The 27,806-nt window shown below is 27.2% G+C and overlaps 1 protein-coding gene across 5 annotated transcripts in view; it reads left to right on the top strand.

The window, feature by feature from the left end:
• The first annotated feature begins 3,717 nt into the window (after positions 1 to 3,717).
• Positions 3,718 to 27,806, top strand: part of LOC145972097 (ABC transporter G family member 20) — a 38,844-nt gene continuing 14,755 nt past the window's right edge. The window contains exons 1-2 of one of the 5 annotated variants that reach the window (XM_083100393.1): positions 26,456 to 26,550; positions 26,638 to 26,826. Coding sequence is in view for 2 of the 5 variants with exons in the window: in XM_083100368.1 (XP_082956494.1) it covers positions 8,018 to 8,093 (76 nt within the window). In the remaining 3 variants the exon portion in view is untranslated. Of the gene's footprint in view, positions 3,949 to 7,623; positions 8,145 to 26,446; positions 26,827 to 27,806 lie in introns of those variants that run through there. The other 4 variants (XM_083100399.1, XM_083100368.1, XM_083100376.1 and 1 more) reach the window with 4 other exon arrangements.

The raw sequence follows: 27,806 nt of genomic DNA, 5'->3' as shown, positions 1-27,806 counted from the left end.
TGTTGTTGCTTCTCTGCGCTTCAACTACCGCGCGTTGGCTCTTATGCCATTTTCTTTTTAATTTTTTACATTTTTGAAGCAAAATATCATTTGAATATAAATACAATTTCATTTTAATTAAATATAATAAGTCCAAACATAAAGAATCAAAAATACTGTTTCCAGTTTACATAGCGGATAATAAATTTTGTTTTTCACTATTTATTTATTTTTTGTTTTAATTAAATTTTTTTAAATGTGTAAAATTCATATTACGAATTTTATTTCATGTTAGAAAAGGAAAAGTAGATTTCTAAATTATGATATACATATATCAGATCAAAATCTTTTCCAATTTTTAAACTCTATTAAGGCTCAACAAATTGTACATAAATATTCCTTAAAAATCAAAATATATTTTTATAAAGAAATTATTTTAATGTAAAATTTAATTATTTAAGTATTTCATAAAACTGTTTTAATATCTGTTGAGATAACACACGCTGTGAATTAGAACATAAAAAGCTTCATTACCATCTGGGTAATACGTCAGATCGGCACAACAGCAGCCATGCATCTTTCCTTTACTTGTGCATACTCCTTATACATACTTATGCATATTCCTTTAATTTTACTTTTGTCATTTCTTTAAATTAAACAAAATGTTAGTATTTTTCAAACAAATAAGGAAAAATAATTTCAAGCTGTAAAAATTTATATAAATAATTTTTTCGAACTTTTTATTATTAAACAAATTAATTTCTAATACTTTAAAAGTTTATTATTTTTAATTAAAATTATGGCAGAGCAGAGAAAGAGAGTTTTAAATATTCCGTGAAATTGAATTTTTCAATATTTGTTAAGATTAAAAAATATAGGAAATAAAATATAATAATATATATAATATCGAAAAAAATAAGCAAACAAACTTCTAAAATATTATTACATCAAAATATTATTACATCGAAATCATCGTCAAAAATATATGATTTGCATTTCTCTTAGTAATTATTATGCAACTCGATAGTTATGACTTTCTTTCATATAGCGGAAATGGCACGCAAAGAGAATGTTCGAAAAGCTAAAATCATCTTGAAACACACCGATCACACTTTCATTTTCTCTCAGCGAGTGCTATAAGATTTAGCTTATGCTATCAAATAGTTATATAATTGTTTTTAAATTATATTTTTTACTCAATTACGCACATGAATGTTTCTTATCTTATTAAGTGATACGTCAAAAGTCAACTGATGCAACTGATTATTGTATGTAGAATCATTATCTGCATCGCGAGTCTCTTCTCCTTTTGAGAACACCGCTGCTCCTGTTTCCAAACAGAGACAAGGTCAACCAGGTTCTGCGTAAACCAGTTTTCGTTTCGAGACATCAGCTGTTTTTCAACGGCGAGGAAGTTTATTTTTTCTACGTATCATTCTAGAAATTTTTCAAAAGAACTAGTATAGAAACTTTTTACAAATTTTTTAAATTAGGAAAAACTTAGAAAAATCCACTTTATGAAATAACGATTTATAAATATAATACACTATAAAAATATCACAATTAAGACATTATGTAATTATTAAATAATCAAATAAATTCATAGTCTGTTGCTTGACCTTGATGCGTCTACTTTTGTATCATAGAACAGGAAAGTATATCTGGTTGCTCAAAGATAGGTGCACTCGTAGGTAATAAGTTATTACTAATAGTTTAGTCGACCTCCGATGATAAAAACGAACAGAGTCACATTAATCATTTCAAGATATTTACATTTTTCATTCGCAAAGGCTGCAATTATCGATATATCGAAGCGATTAATCTCGAATTTTTTGTTGTCATATTTTCAAACTTTATTTCTCCATATAATATCGAATATTAATAATTGCCAAAGCATTAAATGTATACAAAAAGATTAATAATAAATGGTATTATTAAATCATTTTCAAATAATTATCAAGTCTTTTGATAGTATAGAAACATATTCGCAGACAATATATTTTTGAAACAAAAATAAAATATCTGTGTATATAAAAATGTTTTCTATATATAATACTAACTTTATTTATTAAAAAAAGATCACGTAACATCAAAATTATCATCAGATTCATTCTTTTTCTGTCTAATTATAGAATTATCAGAAGTAATGTTAATAAATGACTATTTTTGTCATAATGTATAATTGCATCATAAAAGTTTTTTAAAATACCTTTTGACCCATAATTCTGATTATTAAAATTTACGAATTAAAAATAAATTGTGATGAAATAAATAATATTAATATACAGATATGTATATATGTATATGTTTATATGTAAATACAAAGGTTTTTATGAAACACTGTTATATTAATTTCAATATAAACAATAATTAACTTAACTGTTGGAAATTAATTTGTTTGATAATAAAATATACAAAATACAAGGAAAATGAGCAGGCCGCTGCGATTTAAAAATTGTTTCCAGAAATTCCTAGAAATTGAAAACAAGATTGATTTTTTCTTTTTTTAACCTTTTCACTGTAGGCGTCTTTAGGCGTTTTGAAATTTTGGTAATTGTAACTATTGGCGCCTTAAGATGTTTAAATGTTATCACCTACGTGATGCTGTTGATGCCTTTAGACGCTCGGTATTTATATTATCATTATTGAAATATCTTTATATTAATGCTACACGATGCGCGATAACAAAAAGTTTCCACTATTTTCGCGGCTAATATGTGTCGTCACGACTAAATATGTGCCATCTATCATGTGCATTAGACTTTGCCGCAGCGAAAAGGTTAAAAAGAAAAATTGTGATAAGACTGGGTGCACACCAAAAGTACAAGAAAAAAAAACGAATGAATGTTGTGGAGATTTGATGCATTCAATACTTAGATATAATAATAAAACATTTCATATTTCAATAATCTTATGCAGCTTTAGATTATATATATTTATAAGTATTATTTCGTTATAATTTAAATAATTTGAAATGTAATGATAATGTAAATAATTGGAAAGTTGTAGTAATTTGATGCAATAGCCACATTTTTTTATCACACATACGCAGCTGATTTATCGAGAATTGCTGCTATTATAGAGAAATAGAGAAAAAAAGATCGTATATTTTGCCACAAATTTCTATATATTATTTTATTTGTTAAGAACGAGTTTTGATATTGATATTGTTTTAAGACTTGATCATTATATGTAACATTTTATTTGTTTTGTGGCGTAAATATATTCTAAATCTTATATCTCTCATTTATTTAAAATATTAAGAATGAATTAGATTTTAGATAATTTATAATAGATTTTAAATAATTGATTTATTAGCCACATCTGTTTTGAGTAAAAAAGCACAGTTATAGTTTTGACATGGGATTCAATGGATGAATCTTGAGATCAACTTATAATTTTAATATTATACATGTATAACTTTATATAGCAAATATCGACTTGAGAAATTCAGATATCTTGAGATGTCAGAGCTTTATTTTTCATAGTTCAAATAAATTCAATAAATGATTCTCAAAAACAGTTTACACATATATTTTCTCATATTCCATAGAAAAATAGCTCTTCTGGAATTTACATAAATCCCTTTATAAATAATAAATAATAACGTTAGATATCTTGCGGTTCTCGACTCTTTCCTTTTATCCCCACTTTACGTAGATCGAGGTTGTTCTCTCAATTGAAAGTATACATATATACATAATAGTCCTTGGTTTTCATATCAGTTGAGTCGGGAAAACATATCGCTCGTATCGCTCGAGTGTAGTTCGGGAATAATTCAAAGAAAAAGATATAACGCGCGTTTAAATATTACGAATATATTTTACAATAAAAATAATTAATGATTCGCAAAATAGTTGAAAATAATTTGTGCTGTGTTTTTAAGTATACTTGTAAATTATTTTAAATTACTAATTCGTAAACGGTTTACACAAGTTATACAGATGTGATGTTGGGATTCTTTTAGAGGTTTTAATTATATTTATATTTTTATTTTTTCTCTTCTTTTCTCTTCTTTTCTCTCCTTTTTTCATTTATTTCAGAATAAGTTTTTTAAAGTGATTAATTTCTTGACTTCTAAAATTTTCTTTTTCAATTGAATGATGAGTGAATAAACATTCGTGACATAAAGAGAAATATATAACTCAGACAGCACAAAAAGGCCAAAAGATGTCTTAAAGACGTCTAGAGGACTTTAAGACATCTTTAAGTTGTCTTTTAGATGTCTTTTGGACATGTGTGCTGTCTGGGAAAGAACATTGCTTTTTCACAATGTATTATATGTACATAGCATGCATGTGTTTTACAATTTTATTGTATTTTATTTTATATATTTACTGTCATTCATACATATACAGGGTGACCCATTTTAACTTAGGCAGCCAAATAACTCGAAAAATAAGCAAGATAGAGAAAAATGTTTTAGACAAAAGTTGTATGGTTTCGAGGGGGCCATAAGATGGTATCATTGGTTTGACCTTGAAGAGTCATTTGAAGGTCACGTGAAGGTCACTTCAATTTTTTTAAATGGAATACCCTATATATTTTTGTACATTCTTGTAGCTTATTTCGAGAGCTTTCCAAAACACTATAATTAAGTACCTTTCCGTTAAGTACTTTTTGAGTTATGATGCTTGAAATAATTTCTTAATTTTACATAAACCGTAAAATATCTTGTAAAATATTCATTTTTCGATTATCTTACCTTAATACTTTTATGTACAAAATAATGAGAGGAATCAATTGGTGTAAAGAAAACACATAGTTGTTTTTAAGAAAAAATATGGAATTGTTAATTGCAAATTACATATTTTTTCTTCGAAACAACTATGTGTTTTCTTTACACCAATTGATTCCTCTCATTATTTTGTACATAAAACTATTAAGGTAAGGTAATCGAAAAATGAATATTTTACAAGATATTTTACGGTTTATGTAAAATTAAGAAATTATTTCAAGCCTCATAACTCAAAAAGTACTTAACGAAAATGTACTTAATTATAGTGTTTTGGAAAGCTCTCGAGATGAGCTACAAGAATGTACAAAAATATATAGGATGTTCCATTTAAAAAAATTGAAGTGACCTTCACGTGACCTTCAAATGACTCTTCAAGGTCAAACCAATGATACCATCTTATGGCCCCCTCGAAACCATACAACTTTTGTCTAAAACATTTTTCTCTATCTTGCTTATTTTTCGAGTTATTTGGCTGCCTAAGTTAAAATGGGTCACCCTGTATATGTATAATGTCTCTGATTTATACATACACGCACACATTCACACACACACACACACACACACACACACACACTCTCTCTCTCTCTCTCTCTCTCTCTCTCTTTCTTTCCCTTTCTTTCCATTTATTACAATTATGCGTTTTTTAAATCTTTTTTCTCAGTTTTAATCACATTTAATATCTAATTGAAAACAATTAGTATTTCTTACTTCAAATTAATATTGACTAATATAGAGATATATTGACTAATATAGAGAAAAATAAGCTAGTATAAGCTTGGGATCAAAAAGATTCATGAACAGCTGAGCAAAGGTTAATTTGTAATAACTGATCCAATCTTCTTGAAGAATATGTAAATTATGATAAAAAATCATGACAACTTTTAATCGAGGAAAAAAACTAATATAAATGTCGCCATTTTATCTATATATTATTGCAGCTTTTTAAATAATTTAACCATATATGTAAAAGCATATACATGAAAAAAATTGGAATGAAATACGAAACAAATGAAATTACATACATTTTACTAATTTTTCTTCAAAAGAAGAAAAATGTTCTTCTTGTATATTAATATATGTATCGCCTTATCAAATTTGAAAAAATTTGTTTGTTAAATCACACGAGTAATTTTTATAAAAAATTGTTCAAAAATTATACAAAATTTATCAATATTTTATATATACTTAATAAGTTTTTTAAATTATCAGTTATATATGTTAATGTATCAATATTTCGATATCAATTGTAATAATGAATATTTATTTTGAATATTTAAGATAATACAAAATATTTCATAACTCGCGAATATATAATATATGTAAAACTCAAAATATTCCGTACACAAAATATTCTCTAATTTTTCTGATAATTAATATATAATTAATATACAAGAGAATTAATAAGAATTAATAATTTATAATAAGTTTTAATTTTGATAATCATTGCAAAAAATAATCCATTTAGTTTTCAGTATAAAATATTCTTTATTACGATATTTCAGACTACAAGAAATGTCATAATAAAGAATATTTTATATTTTCTAATCATATTTAAAAAAAAATCTCTTTTCTTATCTCTTCTCAAGTCTCAAGTTAAGCTTAGGCTTGTAAATAATTGTTTTTTCTTCTCAACTGATTACAGTCTCAATTGACCTCTATAAGCAAACTATTATTATTAAATCATCTTAAGACTTGAAATTCTATTTTGAAAACTCTATTTTATATATGTTATACTCTGAAAATAAATTTATAGTCTTTATTCAAAACTCGTTTAATAAAAAAAACTGAAAAATATTATGAAATTTTTGCAATTACAAATATACATATTTTATTTCTTTATAGATTATTGAATTACTCAAACATCGTACAAAGGAATATTTTTTTATGTAATGTCGCAATATAACACAAATCATAAGCAATTATTAAATTTTTAAAGAATTTACCATCCATCGATCCATACTATAGATCCCCACCTCTATCCATTACTGTTACCAGTATTCCCAGTGAATCTAGTTAGCTACTAAATCGGGGTCAAATGCAGTCTTTGTCGGGCTTGTGTGACGAACGGAACGTTCGGTCAAGTTTACAACATCATATAGTACATTTTGTACATAGTGCCATAAAAGTGCATCGATGTTATTAATAAAATTATTTTGAAAATCTGTGAAATTTTAATATTTTGTTAACTAATCTGAAATTTTCTGCAAAGTTTTAAAAAGTTAAATTAAAAACATTAAAATTTTTTTCAATATTAAAATTTAATTTCTCTTTATTAAAAAGTTTGTGATTTACTAAAATTTTGGATTATGATTTATTTAAGTTTATGATTTACTAAAATTTTAGTTTAAGAATAAAATTCAAATTTAGTATAAAAGTGAAATAAAAAAATTTCTATACAATAAATATAAATATAATAATATTTCTGTGCAATAAATAAATTTTCTATACAATAAACCATGAATTATTTTTAAAATATAAAGTTATAATATATTATAAATTTATATATTATATATTATTTATATATTATAAATTCTATCAAAAAAATAGTAAAGTGTCAATATTAGAAATATAATTTAAACGTGGTTATTTTTTTTCTCTCTCTTTCAAATTAATTATCAATTTAATCAAATATTTTAATTACGTTCATTGGTTTCTCTTCTATTGAAATTAGAAAATAAATTATATATAATTTACATTATTTTCACTTTCAAAATTTTATTACATTACGAGATATTTTAATCTCTATATATTATGAAAAGCTGAAATTAATGATGGAATTAATATCAATACGATCATATATGGATATTAAACTAATTTAGAGAGATTAATATTTATATATAGTATTTGAATCACACATGATCTTTTTATCTACAAATTCGGTATTTTTTCAATCAAACAAAAAACATATTTTTATTTAATATCTTTCTTCCTAAATAATTTGCTGTTGGCGAATCAGATTAGTTAAATTGATGATGATTATTATCAAAAACAAAAAATGTTAAAATACGCGTAATATATATATGCTTCATATAACAAAACGTGCAGCGAAAAATAATAATAAGCGAAAATAACGGCGAGAAAGTCTTAAAAAAACAATAAGCACTCGCTTATTAAATCGAAAGCAAGCGAACGTTAATGAGAATAATGTTGTTATGGTGTGAAAGTGCTATTTTTGGAAATATCTTCGGAATGCTTCGTTATTATATTATTATACGAGATAGTGTAAATTCTTCTTGTAACTATAACATGAATTGTTATTGATTAACCAATTTTACGACCGGAAGTATTTCTACATTATCGATGCCACCGCGCAATCGAAAAGGTCAGCCATTCTCTCACAAATGGTGGTCTATGAAAATGCGCAAGTATCCAAAAGGTGACTATTGAAGGACTCCACTTTCACTCAGAAAAATGAAGAACATAATAGGTAAAATAGAGAGAATGTAAAAAACATTATCTTCTCTTTTTTCAATTTATCCGTTTATCAACTTGTCTTTGAGTTCTTTGCGTACAATTCTGGGCAATATCGTATATATACAAGTCTGGGCATCGTATATATTTTTATTTTAAAAATCAAAAACTAATAAATTACCTGTTCAATCAGATATTGAACATGTTTTGTTACTTTTCAGATATACTTCTTAATTCTACTTTAATTCTGTTAATTCTGTTTATTAATTCTGTCTAGATTGAGATTAAATTAAATAGAATTTTTTAATGATATAAATTACAGAATTTTTTTATATACATAATTACAATTATATTTAAAATAATATTATACACATTACAATAAGAACAATAAAAATTATTTTTATTCTTCTCCTTCCTCTTCTTACCTACACAATTTGTAAAATTATTAAATTTCATTAGACATGACGAGAATGCCATGTGAAATTTTTGCTATATTAATATTATTGCATCATAAAATTGCATTAATATGTGAATTCTTTTGAATTGTTGAATTAAGAATTGTTTTGAATGTATATGCATATATATTAAATATATTAATTCTTTTTTGAATTTTATTGGCCAATGCTGTTTTTAGTTAAAATCACAAAATTCCATCAACTAAACGGTTATCAACTGAAATCTATTAATAATTGAATGATTCAAATGTTAAATGGTAAAAAAATGAAAATTTTAAAAAATAAAGATTTTTGTGCATTTGCTTTTATCATAAGTACATATATAAATGAAAATTTTAAAAAATAAAGACTTTTGTGTGCATTTGCTTTTATCATAAGTACATATATAAATGATTTAAATATACAGATCTAATTGAAACAGATGATTTCAGTATACTAGTTGATGATAGATCGTTGTTTGTTGTTCTTATAAATGTGCGAGTGTGATAATTCATTAATCAGAAACGGTTTAAATTAATTGATGACTTACAAATATTAAGTAGTACACGTTTACTCCAATTTGATTTCGAGTGATTTTAACAGAGACGTTTATATATTACTATATTAAAATTTCCGATTTTATGTCTATATATTAAAATCTCCGATTTTATGTACAAATTTATATAAAGTATGCTTTTCTGCGTATGCGCTTTGATAGCACGTACATATATCAATATGTATGAATATAAATGAACATAAATTTATATGTACTGCCTATATTATCACGATTATATCGATGCATGCACAAAAAAAGTCACATTAGTACATAAAGTGCGAGGACATTTTATATGAACAAAATTTAGGGAGTTATAGCAGTTTAATAATATATAGTCGTCTGCTAAAATAACTCGAAATCAAATTTAAATAAACATGTACTACTTGATATTTATAAGTCATCAATTAATTTAAACCGTTTCTGATTAGTGAATTATCACACTCGCACATATATCCATACATCTCTCCTACATGCATGTGCTTTGACAGCTTTTTGTAAAATAAATAAAATGTTATTAATTTCCTTGAATATTTATTAAAAATTTTATTTATATCAATATTTATATATTTATATAAATAATTAACTATCACATTTTCATTAAACATTAAGAATGAAAGTTATTTTTAATTTAAACAAAATTTATCAAAAGAGAAAGTCTTGTGAACTGATTTCTTAAAATAAAATTGATTTTTTGAACACTATGGAACAAATGCATCGACCTAGAATTATATTTTCTAGCATCATTTTACAAGACTGTATCTTGTGCACGCAATGTATCCTATCTATATAGAGTTGATTCCGACTAACTTCCATTGCGGAAAGACTCTTCTAACGGTAGATAATCCGCGTACTAGTTTCTCCAGAACAGTATATATGCAGAATTGAGTTTGAGATTCATTTTCAGTTCCCGGATATCTATTCAATTTTTGTACACACGCGCACACACACACATGCACGCACGCGGTGTAGGGGTGTAGTTTAGATAATAATAAGAGACAAAATAGATACATTAAAATTTTAAATTTATAATATATAATATATTATTATATATTATATATTATATATAAATTTATAATTTATAATTATACATTCAAATTTTCTCGCCAAATCAATAATACACATAATAGTTTACAAAGAGCAGCAATGTGCAACAATGAGAACAATTATATTCGAGAACAATTATTTCTAATTAACTAATTGTGAATATAGTTCCGTTAAGTCTAACTATAAAGATGGCTAATAAATAAAAAAGCAATTATCTAATAACTACTATAAGTATCTGTCATTTAACAGTAGGAACGAAAAAGATACTTTATCTTATATTGAGCAACGTCCGGTACTGAACAACCTTTCTCTATATATACTGTGATTATAAGCATGGTTACGAACAGTTTCTGTAATGCCATATCCTAATTTAAAAAATCGTCAAAAAAGTAAAACTTTCATTTATATTCTTTACATTTTTATAAAAATTTACTTAAAAACTTGCAAATATTTGCTAAAATAAAATAAATTTTTGTAAAATAATTGTATCTTTTGGTGACAAAACGTGATATATGTAATACTTTCCAATCAGAAATATATAGTTGACGTCACCTCAAACTAATATCAAACTAAATATTAAAATAAAGTTAAAATTCTGATCGAATTGACATCAAAATAGTAGAAATTAAAATCTTCAACTATCACTTCGACTTAATTTCAATATTGAAATAACCCATTAATTCCAATTAAATGCTTTATAAATTAAAAGTCATAGATAATCTAGTTTAAACTTTAGTTACGACAAAATTAAAGATATAATAAATATAATAAATTAAATTCTAATTTTTTCTTTAAAAACAACAAATTATAAATATATTAAAATATATTTGTATAAATAAATTTATACACACACACACACACACACACACACACACACACACATATAAATTTATTTATATGAAATTTAAATACATATATTAAATAATATATTATATAATATAAATGTAATAGCAATATAAACACATTACATTAGAAATAAAAATTGAAATAAAGACTACATATCACCATTTATTTGAAATAATTTGAAAAGATGCAGAAGCAATATTGACTTTGAAGCATTTTTGAAGCTTCATAAAACTTCATAATCTTACGCATTGTATCTAGCTAATTATAAACTGAAATAAAAACTAAGTATCATAAAAAACATTAGAAATAGAAATAAATATTAAAAAATATTAGAAATAAAGAGAAAAATTGGAATTATTTCAAAACAAAAAAAAAATTGGATGAATTAACGCTTAAATTAAGAATCAAGAATTGAGAATAATTAATTCATTCTTTTACTTAAAGTAAAATAATTATAATTAATAAGTATAATAATAATTGTGTTCTTTCTTATAAGTAGGTATACAAGGCGGGTTCTAACTCAGGTCCTCTCAGGGGGGGTGAGGCGCGAGGGGATCTCAGCGGCGCGGGGGAATGACGTCACGCGGGACGGAGGGGATTTCGTTGCCGCGGGGGCTGCGGGGCAGGGCGGGGGACGCTTGTGTTGGATGTTTTATGACAAGTATAAACAATCATAAACCGATGTTCGACTGCTTTGTACCCTTGCCGCGCGTGTGAGAGAGAACGATAATATCGCGTACGAGAGAGAACGATAGCGAGACTTCTAATTAATGCGAGAGCACGCAAAGGATTGGAGCGCAAGGAAAAGGCGTGTAAATAATTGCAATTTTTTTGAAATATAAATTTATTTAAAAATGTGTATGAGTATTACAAATTGTGTGTGTGTGTGTGTGTGTGTGTGTGTGTACTTAATATTAAAATTTAAAAATTAATAAAATATAGGGAAAAAAAATAAAATGATGAATATAAAATAATGCGGACGGTGCGCCGGGCTGTAAGGGGGAGGCAGCTCCTGAAACAGGAAAAACGCTACATTAATTTTATCTTAATTAAAATAAAAAAAATAAAAAAAACATTTAAAAATTTTAAAAAGAAATATGTACCTTAGCCCCCTGGAACTGCAGAGCCGTACCAGTATTCCAGTAATCGTCTTCTTCTTTCCTCTCCCAGTCTTCTTTGTATTTCCCGTATTCTCTCCTCTTCGATTATTCTGTTCTCTTCGTATCTTATAACCGATAGTTCGCAGATTTCGTCAAATAGGGACTCCATCCCGAAGAGCAGCCGCAGATTAAAAATGTCGAGATATCTCCACGATCCATTTACATCATTATCCTGGCGACTCTCCGGGGTGTCGCCCCATTCCTCCGCGAGATCGTGTAGCGCGTTCCAGCGCTCCGCCCGCACGTTGCGTCGATGCTGTATGTTGATGAACCCGGGAATTTTGACATCATCGGGGTACTATAAAATAATATATATTAAAAATCCACATACACATACGCACAATTGTTTTCACAAAAACACTACCTACCTTCCAGACAAATACCACTTTTAGTATCACAGAAAATAAGAGCTCTACAAAACTCCTCTTCCAAAATGAAAAATGAAAAATAGAATCCATTTTATTTGCAGCGTAAGAAATAATCACACACACACACACACACACACACACACGGAAAAAGAAATACCACGGTTAAACTCGCTGACGCTCTCCTTCCGGACAATACACGACTGAGATTGAAATCGAATGTTACTCTCCGCTGTAGGAATTATAAAGGTCTCAAAACTGGAAGGGTTACACTAGTGTACGAATATTTTTTACACCCACTGTATATATTAACCATTCATGATCCTTTCATAGTCTTTTTCTACGCTCGGTATAAACAATATGAACAGTATTCCTATGAAGAGAAATGGATCTTGGAACCTTCCTTCTTTTTATGTTTTCTGTTTATGATACCAATATTCGACTGCTTTACACCCTTGCCGCGCGTGTGAGAGAGAACGCGTACAAGAGAGAACGATAGCGAGACTTATAATTAATGCGACAGCACGCAAAGGATTGGAGCGCAAGGGAAAGGCGTGTAAATAATTGCAATTTTTTTTGTTACAATTAAAAATATATAATTTATTTAAATGTGTGAGTTTAATAAAAAAAGTATACAATATAAAAGAAAAAATAATATATAAAATAGGCCATCGGGCTATGTGGGGAAGCCGTTTCTGAAAACAGAAGAAAACATATGCATTTCATTAGTTTAAATTATTTAATAATTTATTTTAAGATACTTTTGATATATAATAAATTAAAAGATACTTACAATGTTATCCATGACTCATCTATTTTAATTTGTGCAAATAGGGCACATGTTGCAGGGCAATATTTGATTCAAACATTTTTTTTTGCACCCTTTGCATGACATATTATCCATATTGCTACAACCTATGGTTCTATGTTCCCGAACAGAACTAGTTTCTTCAAACTGATACGGGTCTTCTAGAAAGCATTCGGTACAATATTTCGATCCATTTTCCATATAGTAATAAGAAATGCAACATATCTTTGTTGCTTCGTTTAATGTTATTATTTCAGGTATGCTTAAATTTTGCTGTTTCTTTTGTAACTTTTCATCAAGAATATCGTCACTATTGTCACTATCGTAATCACTGTCCTTCGCCAAGGGTTCTATTTCTATATTATTGAACTTGTAAATTTCTATTTCCCTTTTTAATAATAAATTGCAGATTATAATTTAAACATTAATTGCATACATGTGCTATGATAATTACGTTCAGATTATTTTCTAATGCAAAGTATATAAAATGTTTTATCAAATATACTACAATGATCAAATTGTGTATGTGTAGGTGACAGAACAAGAATTAATAGACTTAGTGGCAAATAACATGATGATGATCAATACAAACTTCATGCTGAAGTGATATTTCTGAATGCTTTTCCACGTACAAATTCAGGAAAGAATTAAAAGTTATGGCTAAGAAATTAATTTCAGAGCAAAAGGATAAATTATATTTTTTATAATTATTATAATATTGAATTATAATTTAATATTTTCCATATAACTGTGGGCATATATAAAACTTAAACATATATTGTTAGAAATTTCTTTCAAGTTATTAATAAATCATACACATTTAAAGACAATGGAAAATGGAATGTATATATAAATATATACACATATAAATAAAATTAATAAAATCTACATATGCACGTCTATTTTCAAATCTTTTTCCTTTATGTATTTTTTTTTTATAATATAAATGTATATCTCTTCTATACGAAATGATAATTATAATGATCAGTTTTATTATCGAGAAATATATGTTATGCCATTGATTCTTATTTTCATTTAAATTTAAAATAAAAGCGTTCTTATAATTCAAATGTAACTTCATTTTAATATTTCAGAGTAATAATGTTGATCATGTTTCATACGAATCGTTATGGTATAAGAAGTATTTTTACAGAAAGACTTAATATATGTTGCATTGCGATGTTAGCAGCTTATATCCGTAACTGTACCATGCATACTACCGATTCTTTCAATTAATTACTATGCTTCTGTAAGTTATACTGGGATACCTGAGATAATTTTGGCGATATACATAATTTAACATATTTCTAACCATTTCTCTTTGCAACAAAAACACAATGCAAAAATTCCTAGTAAATAATAGTTGCTGTTTTCGAATTATAAATATTATTATTTGTATGTTTTAAAACAAATAAATTTCTGTTTGCAGAAATATTTGTTACTTAAATTAAACTATAAAATTAAAAATCATTTATGTATTGGGAAAAATAATTAGTTAATTAATCTATATATGTTCAAAAACTATATAAAAATCCTAATTTAACTATAATAAATTTTGTCGAAATATATTTGTTGAATATGTATAAATCTTTGTTTCATTAAATTGCAATTCTCTCTATATCTACAATTAATATATCTTAAATTCATATTTGATCAAAAATAAATGCACATAGGCGAAAGTGAAAGTAAAATAAGTAACATAAAATTAAAACATATAAGTAGATAAAAATAATATAATATATAATATAAGAACGACCAGAAATGTAAAACTTACTGCTCGCATATGTGTTAAATTAAAATTAAAATTTGAATGGTGTAGACTTCATTGCCGGAGCGTTTAAAATTAAATAAAATGAATCCATTATATATAAACTCAAGCTACAAATTTTATTTATCTGTTTTGATAATTCCTCATATATTTTGCGAATCTTTATTAATTCTTTTGTAATATTGCATAAATAAATAAAAAAAAAAATAAGATAAGATAGCAAAAATGAAAAGAAGAAGTAGAGATATAGTAGATAGAAAGGCAAAAAAATTAAGAAAGGAATTCTGCGGATCTATTAAGAATTTTTAATAACTAAATGTGTATTCTTTTACACTGCATTTAAGTACAGTGTATTAAATAAAAAATTGATAGCATTCGATCGATTTGCATTTCGATTTCGTTGAAAAATTAGTTTCCATTTTTTTTTTTATATGTTCCGCTTTATTATATGATGGGCATTAACCATAAGTTTTATAAGCAAAAAAGAGAATATGAAAATCAATAATCTATCTCTTTAGCACATACATGTATAAATTTTGTCTTGAAATAAAAAAGTTCCATATTTATATCAGTCACGTAATATTTTTAAGGAAATCACAAAAATTAATGAAATATAATCAAGCAATTATTGAATATGTCATATTGAAGTGTATACTAATATCATATTCAAAAAATTACATAATTATAAAAAATATATAATAATGAATAATAAATCTTTTATTAAAAATAATTTATAGGCAAAGAAATTTAATTAAAATCATAAAATGCCGGAAAAATTATTACGCTATCCGAATCGTTATGTGGAATATGTAGTTTAGGCAAATACGCTTATTGTTTGACAGAATAGAATGTTGGAATGCGCAGCAATTTCTTTCTAATTAATTTTTATCTTCTTGCGTTTTACAAAAAAGTATCGTATATATTACTTCAATTTTCTCTCTCTTTTGTTTGATATATTTATTCAAATCTTATCTTCTTAACAATACAAAACAATCACATCTTCTCTCTTAAGCATATAATAAAAGTAGAGGTAATATATTTCTACTGTATGGTACAGTAACTTTATGGAATAATATCTTCCAGTACGTTGATAATAGGACATCGTCAGTATTCACTATAGTGGTTACTACATAATATTGTACCAGTGAGTATAATTTTTAGCATATTAAGTGTATTCATTCGTTACAAAAACTTTTTACAAGCAGTATACAACTAAAAAAAGAAAAGCAAGTCAACATTGTTGTCGACGTGTAAATAGGAACGAGTGATATTTGGTTTTCTCAAGATGCCTCGATTACTAAGGAATTATTCAAAACTTTTTGTTTTGGAGAAACTGAAATAAGGAATGAAATAAGGAATCGTGTTAAGAATGGAATGAAATATATACAGCTCAGACTTGATAAACGGTTTTTTATTTTTAATTTAGACGCACGCTTCTATTTAAAACCTATGCAATTTAAATATAATATATTTTTGAATGTTATTAAAGATCGTAAACCTACATTGTATATTTAATATCTTAACAATAAAATATGCATTTTTTAAATTTGTATGATTATATAAAACTATTTTAAAAAATTATGAATTTTAATTTGTTAGTTTTATAATTTTATTAAAAAATTATTATCATAATATGAAATATGTGACAGTGTCTAAACACTATACTTTCTATGCACTAATTTTAAAATCGTAAAAATGCTTCAAATTATGCTTTTTACCAATTATATCCCAATCACTCTTGATTTAATTTTAAGCTATGCAATACTCATTTAAAAGAAGATTCATTTTATTTTAATGAAAATGTATATTATATTCACTTCACTAATTTAATTTTCGTTTAATTAATTGAGACGACCAAAATAAAATTTATTTAGTGCAATTATTTAGGGTACAGTGCTATTAATCGCTAAATCGATTTTTAATTGAATTCAATGTTTCATACCTAGGATCTAAAATTCAAATATTTCCGGCAAAATGGATGATTCAAAGATAAATGCAAAAACAAATATAATCTTATATAATATTTAAATAGCAAACTATACTGTCAATATGAAGTGAGATATGCACAGAGCATTAAAGATATGAGATGCAAATGTACTAGGTTTATAAAAATTTTATAATTAATTAAAAAAATAAACATCTATTATTTTTAGAATTTTACTGTGGAAAATAATGTTTATGGCTGTCGAACGGCTATCGAACGGGTCAGAAACGACTGTGAACGAGGCTACGGACTACCAACAGGGCCAAGGACGGCAACAAACGGGTCAAGAACGTCTATCGAACTCCAACGAACGGGCCAGGAACATCTATCGAACGTCTATCGAACGCCAACGAACGGGCCAGGAACGTCTATCGAACGGCTATCGAACGGGTCAGAAACGACTGTGAACGAGGCTACGGACTACTTAGAAGCGACTACCAACAGGGTCAATTACGGCAACAAACGGCTGCGAACAGCTATCGAACGGGGCAGGAACAGCTAACGAACGGCTATCGAACGGGTCAGAAACGGCTGTCGAACGGGGCAGGAACGGCAACTAACAGCTATCGAACGGGTCAGAAACGGCTATCGAACGGCAACTAACAGCTATCGAACGGGTCAGAAACGGCTATCGAACGGCAACTAACAGCTATCGAACGGGTCAGAAACGGCTATCGAACGGAGCAGGAACGGCAACTAACAGCTATCGAACGGCTGTCGAACGGCTACGAACGGTAGCGGACGATACAGAACGGCTATTGAAAAACGACAAACGGTAGTGAACGGCTCAGAAACGAAGAGCTAAAGAGTGGCAACGAATGATAAAACGCACGGTGATACTCGGGGCACATATCGTTTGATCGACGAATCGAAACAACGATGGATCGACGATCGGGAATAACCGAGGAAGCGAAGTAACAACATAGTTGTTTCGATTCGTCGATCAAACGATATGTGCCCCGAGTATCACCGTGCGTTTTATCATTCGTTGCCACTCTTTAGCTCTTCGTTTCTGAGCCGTTCACTACCGTTTGTCGTTTTTCAATAGCCGTTCTGTATCGTCCGCTACCGTTCGTAGCCGTTCGACAGCCGTTCGATAGCTGTTAGTTGCCGTTCCTGCTCCGTTCGATAGCCGTTTCTGACCCGTTCGATAGCTGTTAGTTGCCGTTCGATAGCCGTTTCTGACCCGTTCGATAGCTGTTAGTTGCCGTTCGATAGCCGTTTCTGACCCGTTCGATAGCTGTTAGTTGCCGTTCCTGCCCCGTTCGACAGCCGTTTCTGACCCGTTCGATAGCCGTTCGTTAGCTGTTCCTGCCCCGTTCGATAGCTGTTCGCAGCCGTTTGTTGCCGTAATTGACCCTGTTGGTAGTCGCTTCTAAGTAGTCCGTAGCCTCGTTCACAGTCGTTTCTGACCCGTTCGATAGCCGTTCGATAGACGTTCCTGGCCCGTTCGTTGGCGTTCGATAGACGTTCGATAGATGTTCCTGGCCCGTTCGTTGGAGTTCGATAGACGTTCTTGACCCGTTTGTTGCCGTCCTTGGCCCTGTTGGTAGTCCGTAGCCTCGTTCACAGTCGTTTCTGACCCGTTCGATAGCCGTTCGACAGCCATAAACATTATTTTCCACAGTAAAATTCTAAAAATAATAGATGTTTATTTTTTTAATTAATTATAAAATTTTTATAAACCTAGTACATTTGCATCTCATATCTTTAATGCTCTGTGCATATCTCACTTCATATTGACAGTATAGTTTGCTATTTAAATATTATATAAGATTATATTTGTTTTTGCATTTATCTTTGAATCATCCATTTTGCCGGAAATATTTGAATTTTAGATCCTAGGTATGAAACATTGAATTCAATTAAAAATCGATTTAGCGATTAATAGCACTGTACCCTAAATAATTGCACTAAATAAATTTTATTTTGGTCGTCTCAATTAATTAAACGAAAATTAAATTAGTGAAGTGGATATAATATACATTTTCATTAAAATAAAATGAATCTTCTTTTAAATGAGTATTGCATAGCTTAAAATTAAATCAAGAGTGATTGGGATATAATTGGTAAAAAGCATAATTTGAAGCATTTTTACGATTTTAAAATTAGTGCATAGAAAGTATAGTGTTTAGACACTGTCACATATTTCATATTATGATAATAATTTTTTAATAAAATTATAAAACTAACAAATTAAAATTCATAATTTTTTAAAATAGTTTTATATAATCATACAAATTTAAAAAATGCATATTTTATTGTTAAGATATTAAATATACAATGTAGGTTTACGATCTTTAATAACATTCAAAAATATATTATATTTAAATTGCATAGGTTTTAAATAGAAGCGTGCGTCTAAATTAAAAATAAAAAACCGTTTATCAAGTCTGAGCTGTATATATTTCATTCCATTCTTAACACGATTCCTTATTTCATTCCTTATTTCAGTTTCTCCAAAACAAAAAGTTTTGAATAATTCCTTAGTAATCGAGGCATCTTGAGAAAACCAAATATCACTCGTTCCTATTTACACGTCGACAACAATGTTGACTTGCTTTTCTTTTTTTAGTTGTATACTGCTTGTAAAAAGTTTTTGTAACGAATGAATACACTTAATATGCTAAAAATTATACTCACTGGTACAATATTATGTAGTAACCACTATAGTGAATACTGACGATGTCCTATTATCAACGTACTGGAAGATATTATTCCATAAAGTTACTGTACCATACAGTAGAAATATATTACCTCTACTTTTATTATATGCTTAAGAGAGAAGATGTGATTGTTTTGTATTGTTAAGAAGATAAGATTTGAATAAATATATCAAACAAAAGAGAGAGAAAATTGAAGTAATATATACGATACTTTTTTGTAAAACGCAAGAAGATAAAAATTAATTAGAAAGAAATTGCTGCGCATTCCAACATTCTATTCTGTCAAACAATAAGCGTATTTGCCTAAACTACATATTCCACATAACGATTCGGATAGCGTAATAATTTTTCCGGCATTTTATGATTTTAATTAAATTTCTTTGCCTATAAATTATTTTTAATAAAAGATTTATTATTCATTATTATATATTTTTTATAATTATGTAATTTTTTGAATATGATATTAGTATACACTTCAATATGACATATTCAATAATTGCTTGATTATATTTCATTAATTTTTGTGATTTCCTTAAAAATATTACGTGACTGATATAAATATGGAACTTTTTTATTTCAAGACAAAATTTATACATGTATGTGCTAAAGAGATAGATTATTGATTTTCATATTCTCTTTTTTGCTTATAAAACTTATGGTTAATGCCCATCATATAATAAAGCGGAACATATAAAAAAAAAAATGGAAACTAATTTTTCAACGAAATCGAAATGCAAATCGATCGAATGCTATCAATTTTTTATTTAATACACTGTACTTAAATGCAGTGTAAAAGAATACACATTTAGTTATTAAAAATTCTTAATAGATCCGCAGAATTCCTTTCTTAATTTTTTTGCCTTTCTATCTACTATATCTCTACTTCTTCTTTTCATTTTTGCTATCTTATCTTATTTTTTTTTTTATTTATTTATGCAATATTACAAAAGAATTAATAAAGATTCGCAAAATATATGAGGAATTATCAAAACAGATAAATAAAATTTGTAGCTTGAGTTTATATATAATGGATTCATTTTATTTAATTTTAAACGCTCCGGCAATGAAGTCTACACCATTCAAATTTTAATTTTAATTTAACACATATGCGAGCAGTAAGTTTTACATTTCTGGTCGTTCTTATATTATATATTATATTATTTTTATCTACTTATATGTTTTAATTTTATGTTACTTATTTTACTTTCACTTTCGCCTATGTGCATTTATTTTTGATCAAATATGAATTTAAGATATATTAATTGTAGATATAGAGAGAATTGCAATTTAATGAAACAAAGATTTATACATATTCAACAAATATATTTCGACAAAATTTATTATAGTTAAATTAGGATTTTTATATAGTTTTTGAACATATATAGATTAATTAACTAATTATTTTTCCCAATACATAAATGATTTTTAATTTTATAGTTTAATTTAAGTAACAAATATTTCTGCAAACAGAAATTTATTTGTTTTAAAACATACAAATAATAATATTTATAATTCGAAAACAGCAACTATTATTTACTAGGAATTTTTGCATTGTGTTTTTGTTGCAAAGAGAAATGGTTAGAAATATGTTAAATTATGTATATCGCCAAAATTATCTCAGGTATCCCAGTATAACTTACAGAAGCATAGTAATTAATTGAAAGAATCGGTAGTATGCATGGTACAGTTACGGATATAAGCTGCTAACATCGCAATGCAACATATATTAAGTCTTTCTGTAAAAATACTTCTTATACCATAACGATTCGTATGAAACATGATCAACATTATTACTCTGAAATATTAAAATGAAGTTACATTTGAATTATAAGAACGCTTTTATTTTAAATTTAAATGAAAATAAGAATCAATGGCATAACATATATTTCTCGATAATAAAACTGATCATTATAATTATCATTTCGTATAGAAGAGATATACATTTATATTATAAAAAAAAAATACATAAAGGAAAAAGATTTGAAAATAGACGTGCATATGTAGATTTTATTAATTTTATTTATATGTGTATATATTTATATATACATTCCATTTTCCATTGTCTTTAAATGTGTATGATTTATTAATAACTTGAAAGAAATTTCTAACAATATATGTTTAAGTTTTATATATGCCCACAGTTATATGGAAAATATTAAATTATAATTCAATATTATAATAATTATAAAAAATATAATTTATCCTTTTGCTCTGAAATTAATTTCTTAGCCATAACTTTTAATTCTTTCCTGAATTTGTACGTGGAAAAGCATTCAGAAATATCACTTCAGCATGAAGTTTGTATTGATCATCATCATGTTATTTGCCACTAAGTCTATTAATTCTTGTTCTGTCACCTACACATACACAATTTGATCATTGTAGTATATTTGATAAAACATTTTATATACTTTGCATTAGAAAATAATCTGAACGTAATTATCATAGCACATGTATGCAATTAATGTTTAAATTATAATCTGCAATTTATTATTAAAAAGGGAAATAGAAATTTACAAGTTCAATAATATAGAAATAGAACCCTTGGCGAAGGACAGTGATTACGATAGTGACAATAGTGACGATATTCTTGATGAAAAGTTACAAAAGAAACAGCGAAATTTAAGCATACCTGAAATAATAACATTAAACGAAGCAACAAAGATATGTTGCATTTCTTATTACTATATGGAAAATGGATCGAAATATTGTACCGAATGCTTTCTAGAAGACCCGTATCAGTTTGAAGAAACTAGTTCTGTTCGGGAACATAGAACCATAGGTTGTAGCAATATGGATAATATGTCATGCAAAGGGTGCAAAAAAAAATGTTTGAATCAAATATTGCCCTGCAACATGTGCCCTATTTGCACAAATTAAAATAGATGAGTCATGGATAACATTGTAAGTATCTTTTAATTTATTATATATCAAAAGTATCTTAAAATAAATTATTAAATAATTTAAACTAATGAAATGCATATGTTTTCTTCTGTTTTCAGAAACGGCTTCCCCACATAGCCCGATGGCCTATTTTATATATTATTTTTTCTTTTATATTGTATACTTTTTTTATTAAACTCACACATTTAAATAAATTATATATTTTTAATTGTAACAAAAAAAATTGCAATTATTTACACGCCTTTCCCTTGCGCTCCAATCCTTTGCGTGCTGTCGCATTAATTATAAGTCTCGCTATCGTTCTCTCTTGTACGCGTTCTCTCTCACACGCGCGGCAAGGGTGTAAAGCAGTCGAATATTGGTATCATAAACAGAAAACATAAAAAGAAGGAAGGTTCCAAGATCCATTTCTCTTCATAGGAATACTGTTCATATTGTTTATACCGAGCGTAGAAAAAGACTATGAAAGGATCATGAATGGTTAATATATACAGTGGGTGTAAAAAATATTCGTACACTAGTGTAACCCTTCCAGTTTTGAGACCTTTATAATTCCTACAGCGGAGAGTAACATTCGATTTCAATCTCAGTCGTGTATTGTCCGGAAGGAGAGCGTCAGCGAGTTTAACCGTGGTATTTCTTTTTCCGTGTGTGTGTGTGTGTGTGTGTGTGTGTGATTATTTCTTACGCTGCAAATAAAATGGATTCTATTTTTCATTTTTCATTTTGGAAGAGGAGTTTTGTAGAGCTCTTATTTTCTGTGATACTAAAAGTGGTATTTGTCTGGAAGGTAGGTAGTGTTTTTGTGAAAACAATTGTGCGTATGTGTATGTGGATTTTTAATATATATTATTTTATAGTACCCCGATGATGTCAAAATTCCCGGGTTCATCAACATACAGCATCGACGCAACGTGCGGGCGGAGCGCTGGAACGCGCTACACGATCTCGCGGAGGAATGGGGCGACACCCCGGAGAGTCGCCAGGATAATGATGTAAATGGATCGTGGAGATATCTCGACATTTTTAATCTGCGGCTGCTCTTCGGGATGGAGTCCCTATTTGACGAAATCTGCGAACTATCGGTTATAAGATACGAAGAGAACAGAATAATCGAAGAGGAGAGAATACGGGAAATACAAAGAAGACTGGGAGAGGAAAGAAGAAGACGATTACTGGAATACTGGTACGGCTCTGCAGTTCCAGGGGGCTAAGGTACATATTTCTTTTTAAAATTTTTAAATGTTTTTTTTATTTTTTTTATTTTAATTAAGATAAAATTAATGTAGCGTTTTTCCTGTTTCAGGAGCTGCCTCCCCCTTACAGCCCGGCGCACCGTCCGCATTATTTTATATTCATCATTTTATTTTTTTTCCCTATATTTTATTAATTTTTAAATTTTAATATTAAGTACACACACACACACACACACACACACACACAATTTGTAATACTCATACACATTTTTAAATAAATTTATATTTCAAAAAAATTGCAATTATTTACACGCCTTTTCCTTGCGCTCCAATCCTTTGCGTGCTCTCGCATTAATTAGAAGTCTCGCTATCGTTCTCTCTCGTACGCGATATTATCGTTCTCTCTCACACGCGCGGCAAGGGTACAAAGCAGTCGAACATCGGTTTATGATTGTTTATACTTGTCATAAAACATCCAACACAAGCGTCCCCCGCCCTGCCCCGCAGCCCCCGCGGCAACGAAATCCCCTCCGTCCCGCGTGACGTCATTCCCCCGCGCCGCTGAGATCCCCTCGCGCCTCACCCCCCCTGAGAGGACCTGAGTTAGAACCCGCCTTGTATACCTACTCTTATATTTAATATTATATATATTCTTATTCTTAATATTTACTCTATTGTGTGTCTAGCCTAAGAGCACTTGTCGGCGCATCGGTCTTTGTGAAAGTATCTCGTAGATATATAAAATGACTTTACAACTAAAATTTTAACTTTCATTATATTTTTTATCATTCGTAAATTTCTATCACATTTGTTACTAATAATAATAATAGAAGAAATCCATTTACAATTTAATTTATATATAATACATAATTTATATATTATATATAATTTATATATAATTTAATTTCTATTTAAAATTTTAATTTAAATTTTAAATTAAAATTTTAATTTAAAATTTTAATTTAAAATGTAATTTAAAGTTTTAGAATAGTAACTTAAAAATTTAAATTTTATATTTTTTACCATTCGTAACTATGCATCATATTTATTACTAATAATAGTAAAAAAATCTTTATCAAATCAAATTTACAATTTATTTTAATTTAGATGCTATAAAATATTTCAAAATAAGTCGATGTTGCACAAAAAATCGATCTTTCAACTCAATAAATCTCAAGATATTCATTGACTCTTGGAATTAATATTGAATTGATGTTAATATATACAGGGTGATTCATTTTAATCTTAACAGGCAAATATTTTGAAAAATATGCGAGATACGAAAAAATGTTTCAGACAAATGTTATATAGTTTTAAAGGAGTTACTTGAAGGTCACGTGAAGGTCACCTTTAATTTTTTAAACAGAACCGTCTACTTTTTATTGCATATTCTTGCAGCTCATCTCGAGAGCTTTCTAAAACAATAATAAAATATATTTCCCATAAAATAATAATAAAATATATTCCCCATAAAATATATAATAAAATATTTTTCCCTCAAGTACTTTTTGAGTTATAAGGCTTGAAATCATTTCTTAATTTTACATAAACCGTTAAATATCTTGTAAAATATTCATTTTTCGATTACTTTATCTTAATACTTTTATGTACAAAATAATGAGAGGAATCAATTGGTGTAAAGAAAACACATAGTTGTTTCGAAGAAAAAATATGTAATTTGAAATTAACAATTACATATTTTTTCTTAAAAATAACTATGTGTTTTCATTACACCAATTGATTCCTCTCATTATTTTGTACATAAAAGTATTAAGGTAAGATAATCGAAAAATGAATATTTTGCAAGATATTTTACGGTTTATGTAAAATTAAGAAACGATTTCAAGCCTCATAACTCGGAAAGTACTTAATAAAAACTAACTTAATTATAATATTTTGGAAAGCTCTCGAGATAAGCTACAAGAATATGTAATAAAAAATAGGTTCCATTTAAAAAATTGAGGGTGACTTCACGTGACCTTCAAGTAACTATTTAAGATCAAATTAATGACACCACCTTATGTCTCCTTTAAAACCATATAACTGTTGTCTGAAACATTTTTTCGTATCTCGCATATTTTTCAAAATATTTGCTTGTTAAGATTAAAATGAATCACCCTGTATATATAATTATATTAAATATATATAATTATACGTATAAACATAAATCTAATAATTCGAAAGATTCTGAAAGCAAAATATAAATCAAGAATATCTCTATATTATTTATATAATTAATAGTAATAATTAAATTTGTAAAAAAATGATATTTGCAAAAAATTAATTAATTGCAAAGAATTAATATGATTGATTTAAAAAAATTAAAAATATAAATATAACATTGCTATTATATTGATAGCATCACAGTTCATCATATAATAAATTAAATTAAGATAATAAATAATTGTAATAAGTTACTATATTATTAATATTAATATATCGGTCAAAATAATTAGTATTTATATGAATTGCAAAACGCGAGAAATCATAATTATTTATATCACACTCATGATGTATTATAGATGCGTGGGGATGTAGTAGTATAAAAAGCAGTATGCATACTTAGAAAGCCGCCAGTCTTCGCGTAGCGCGTATTAAAGTAATCTCTCTCCTCTTGATAAAATATCATATCTCCATAATAATCACATATAATAAAACTTTTGGAATTTTTTTGAATTTATAGTATATTCAGTATGTTATATAGTTTGCATTTTTTTATTGATATATTTAACATATACTTCAATTATATGTGATTAATAATCTTAATGTGATCTTTAGGACAGTTGGAAAATATTTCGGTGCACTGTGGAAACAACTTTTTTTTGAATTTCTGATAATTAATTGAATTGTTTTTCTTGTGATCGGGAAAGTATTTTTCAAGAAATTGTTGTTTGGGGGGAAATTTGTGAACTTGTTTTAAATATTTTTTTGGAAGAGGAAGAAAATGTTACAAGTCTGATTAGTGTGGTATGTATTAGTACATATAAACAAATATAAAATATACACACCAAAAAATATTAAAATATAGTAAAAAAACAGATATAACTACAGTAAAACATATATATATATATATATATATATATATATATATATATATATAAATTACAATACACAATACATGATACTCTTTTACATTTGTATCAATTTTAAAAGAAACTATATATCTAAAATATCAACAAAAATATCAACAAAATGCTTTTCTTGACAAAATTAAATCAATCAATCAAGATTTAAATATTATACACGATATTTATATACATATTTGTATAACACTTTTTAATGTGGATTAAATTACTTAAACAAAATTAAAAAATTTTTAAATTAAATAACAGAGTGAATTAAAATTTGATTATTTAATTGAGACTTTATACACTTATTAAACTGATATGACTAATATAATCCAAATTATGTATAATCGTATAAATAATTCTTTATATAGGAAAACAACAAATAATATAATTAATATAAGTTAATATTATAAAGTAATAGGTATTAGTTATTCATTTTCCTCCTAACGTCTTCCTTAAGCCTACACTTATTTGTTATATATTAATTTTTTTTATATAGTATACAAAATTATATTTGCAAATAGCATTACGTGAATATCAAAGTCATAAATATTGCATGATGATCAAAAAGTACATGAATACATATTGAAAATTTTATTCCAATGTATGAGTGTAAAGAAGTGTATGCTTATAAAGAAGTGTATGCTTATAAAGAAGTGTATGTTTATAAACAATTATTTATATGTAACATTCAAAAGTTGAGAAAAACTGAGTAATAAAGCAAAATTTTTTATTTTAATTATTATGCACATAATTTAGTGAGCGATGTAACATACATATAATTATCAGCAAAAAGTTTCTAATTAACTTTTTATGATATACAACTAAGAGGAAAACGATCAGAACAAATTCCAATCTCCTGCAGTTACAATTATAGCT

The sequence above is a fragment of the Camponotus vicinus genome, unplaced genomic scaffold, assembly GCF_025532165.1.
Source record: "Camponotus vicinus isolate PSW18456_S1 unplaced genomic scaffold, iyCamVici1.0 SCAF_1, whole genome shotgun sequence".
NCBI classification, from domain to species: domain Eukaryota; kingdom Metazoa; phylum Arthropoda; class Insecta; order Hymenoptera; family Formicidae; genus Camponotus; species Camponotus vicinus.
Note: the sequence above shows the minus strand (reverse complement) of the source record. Positions and strands in the feature narration are given on the sequence as shown.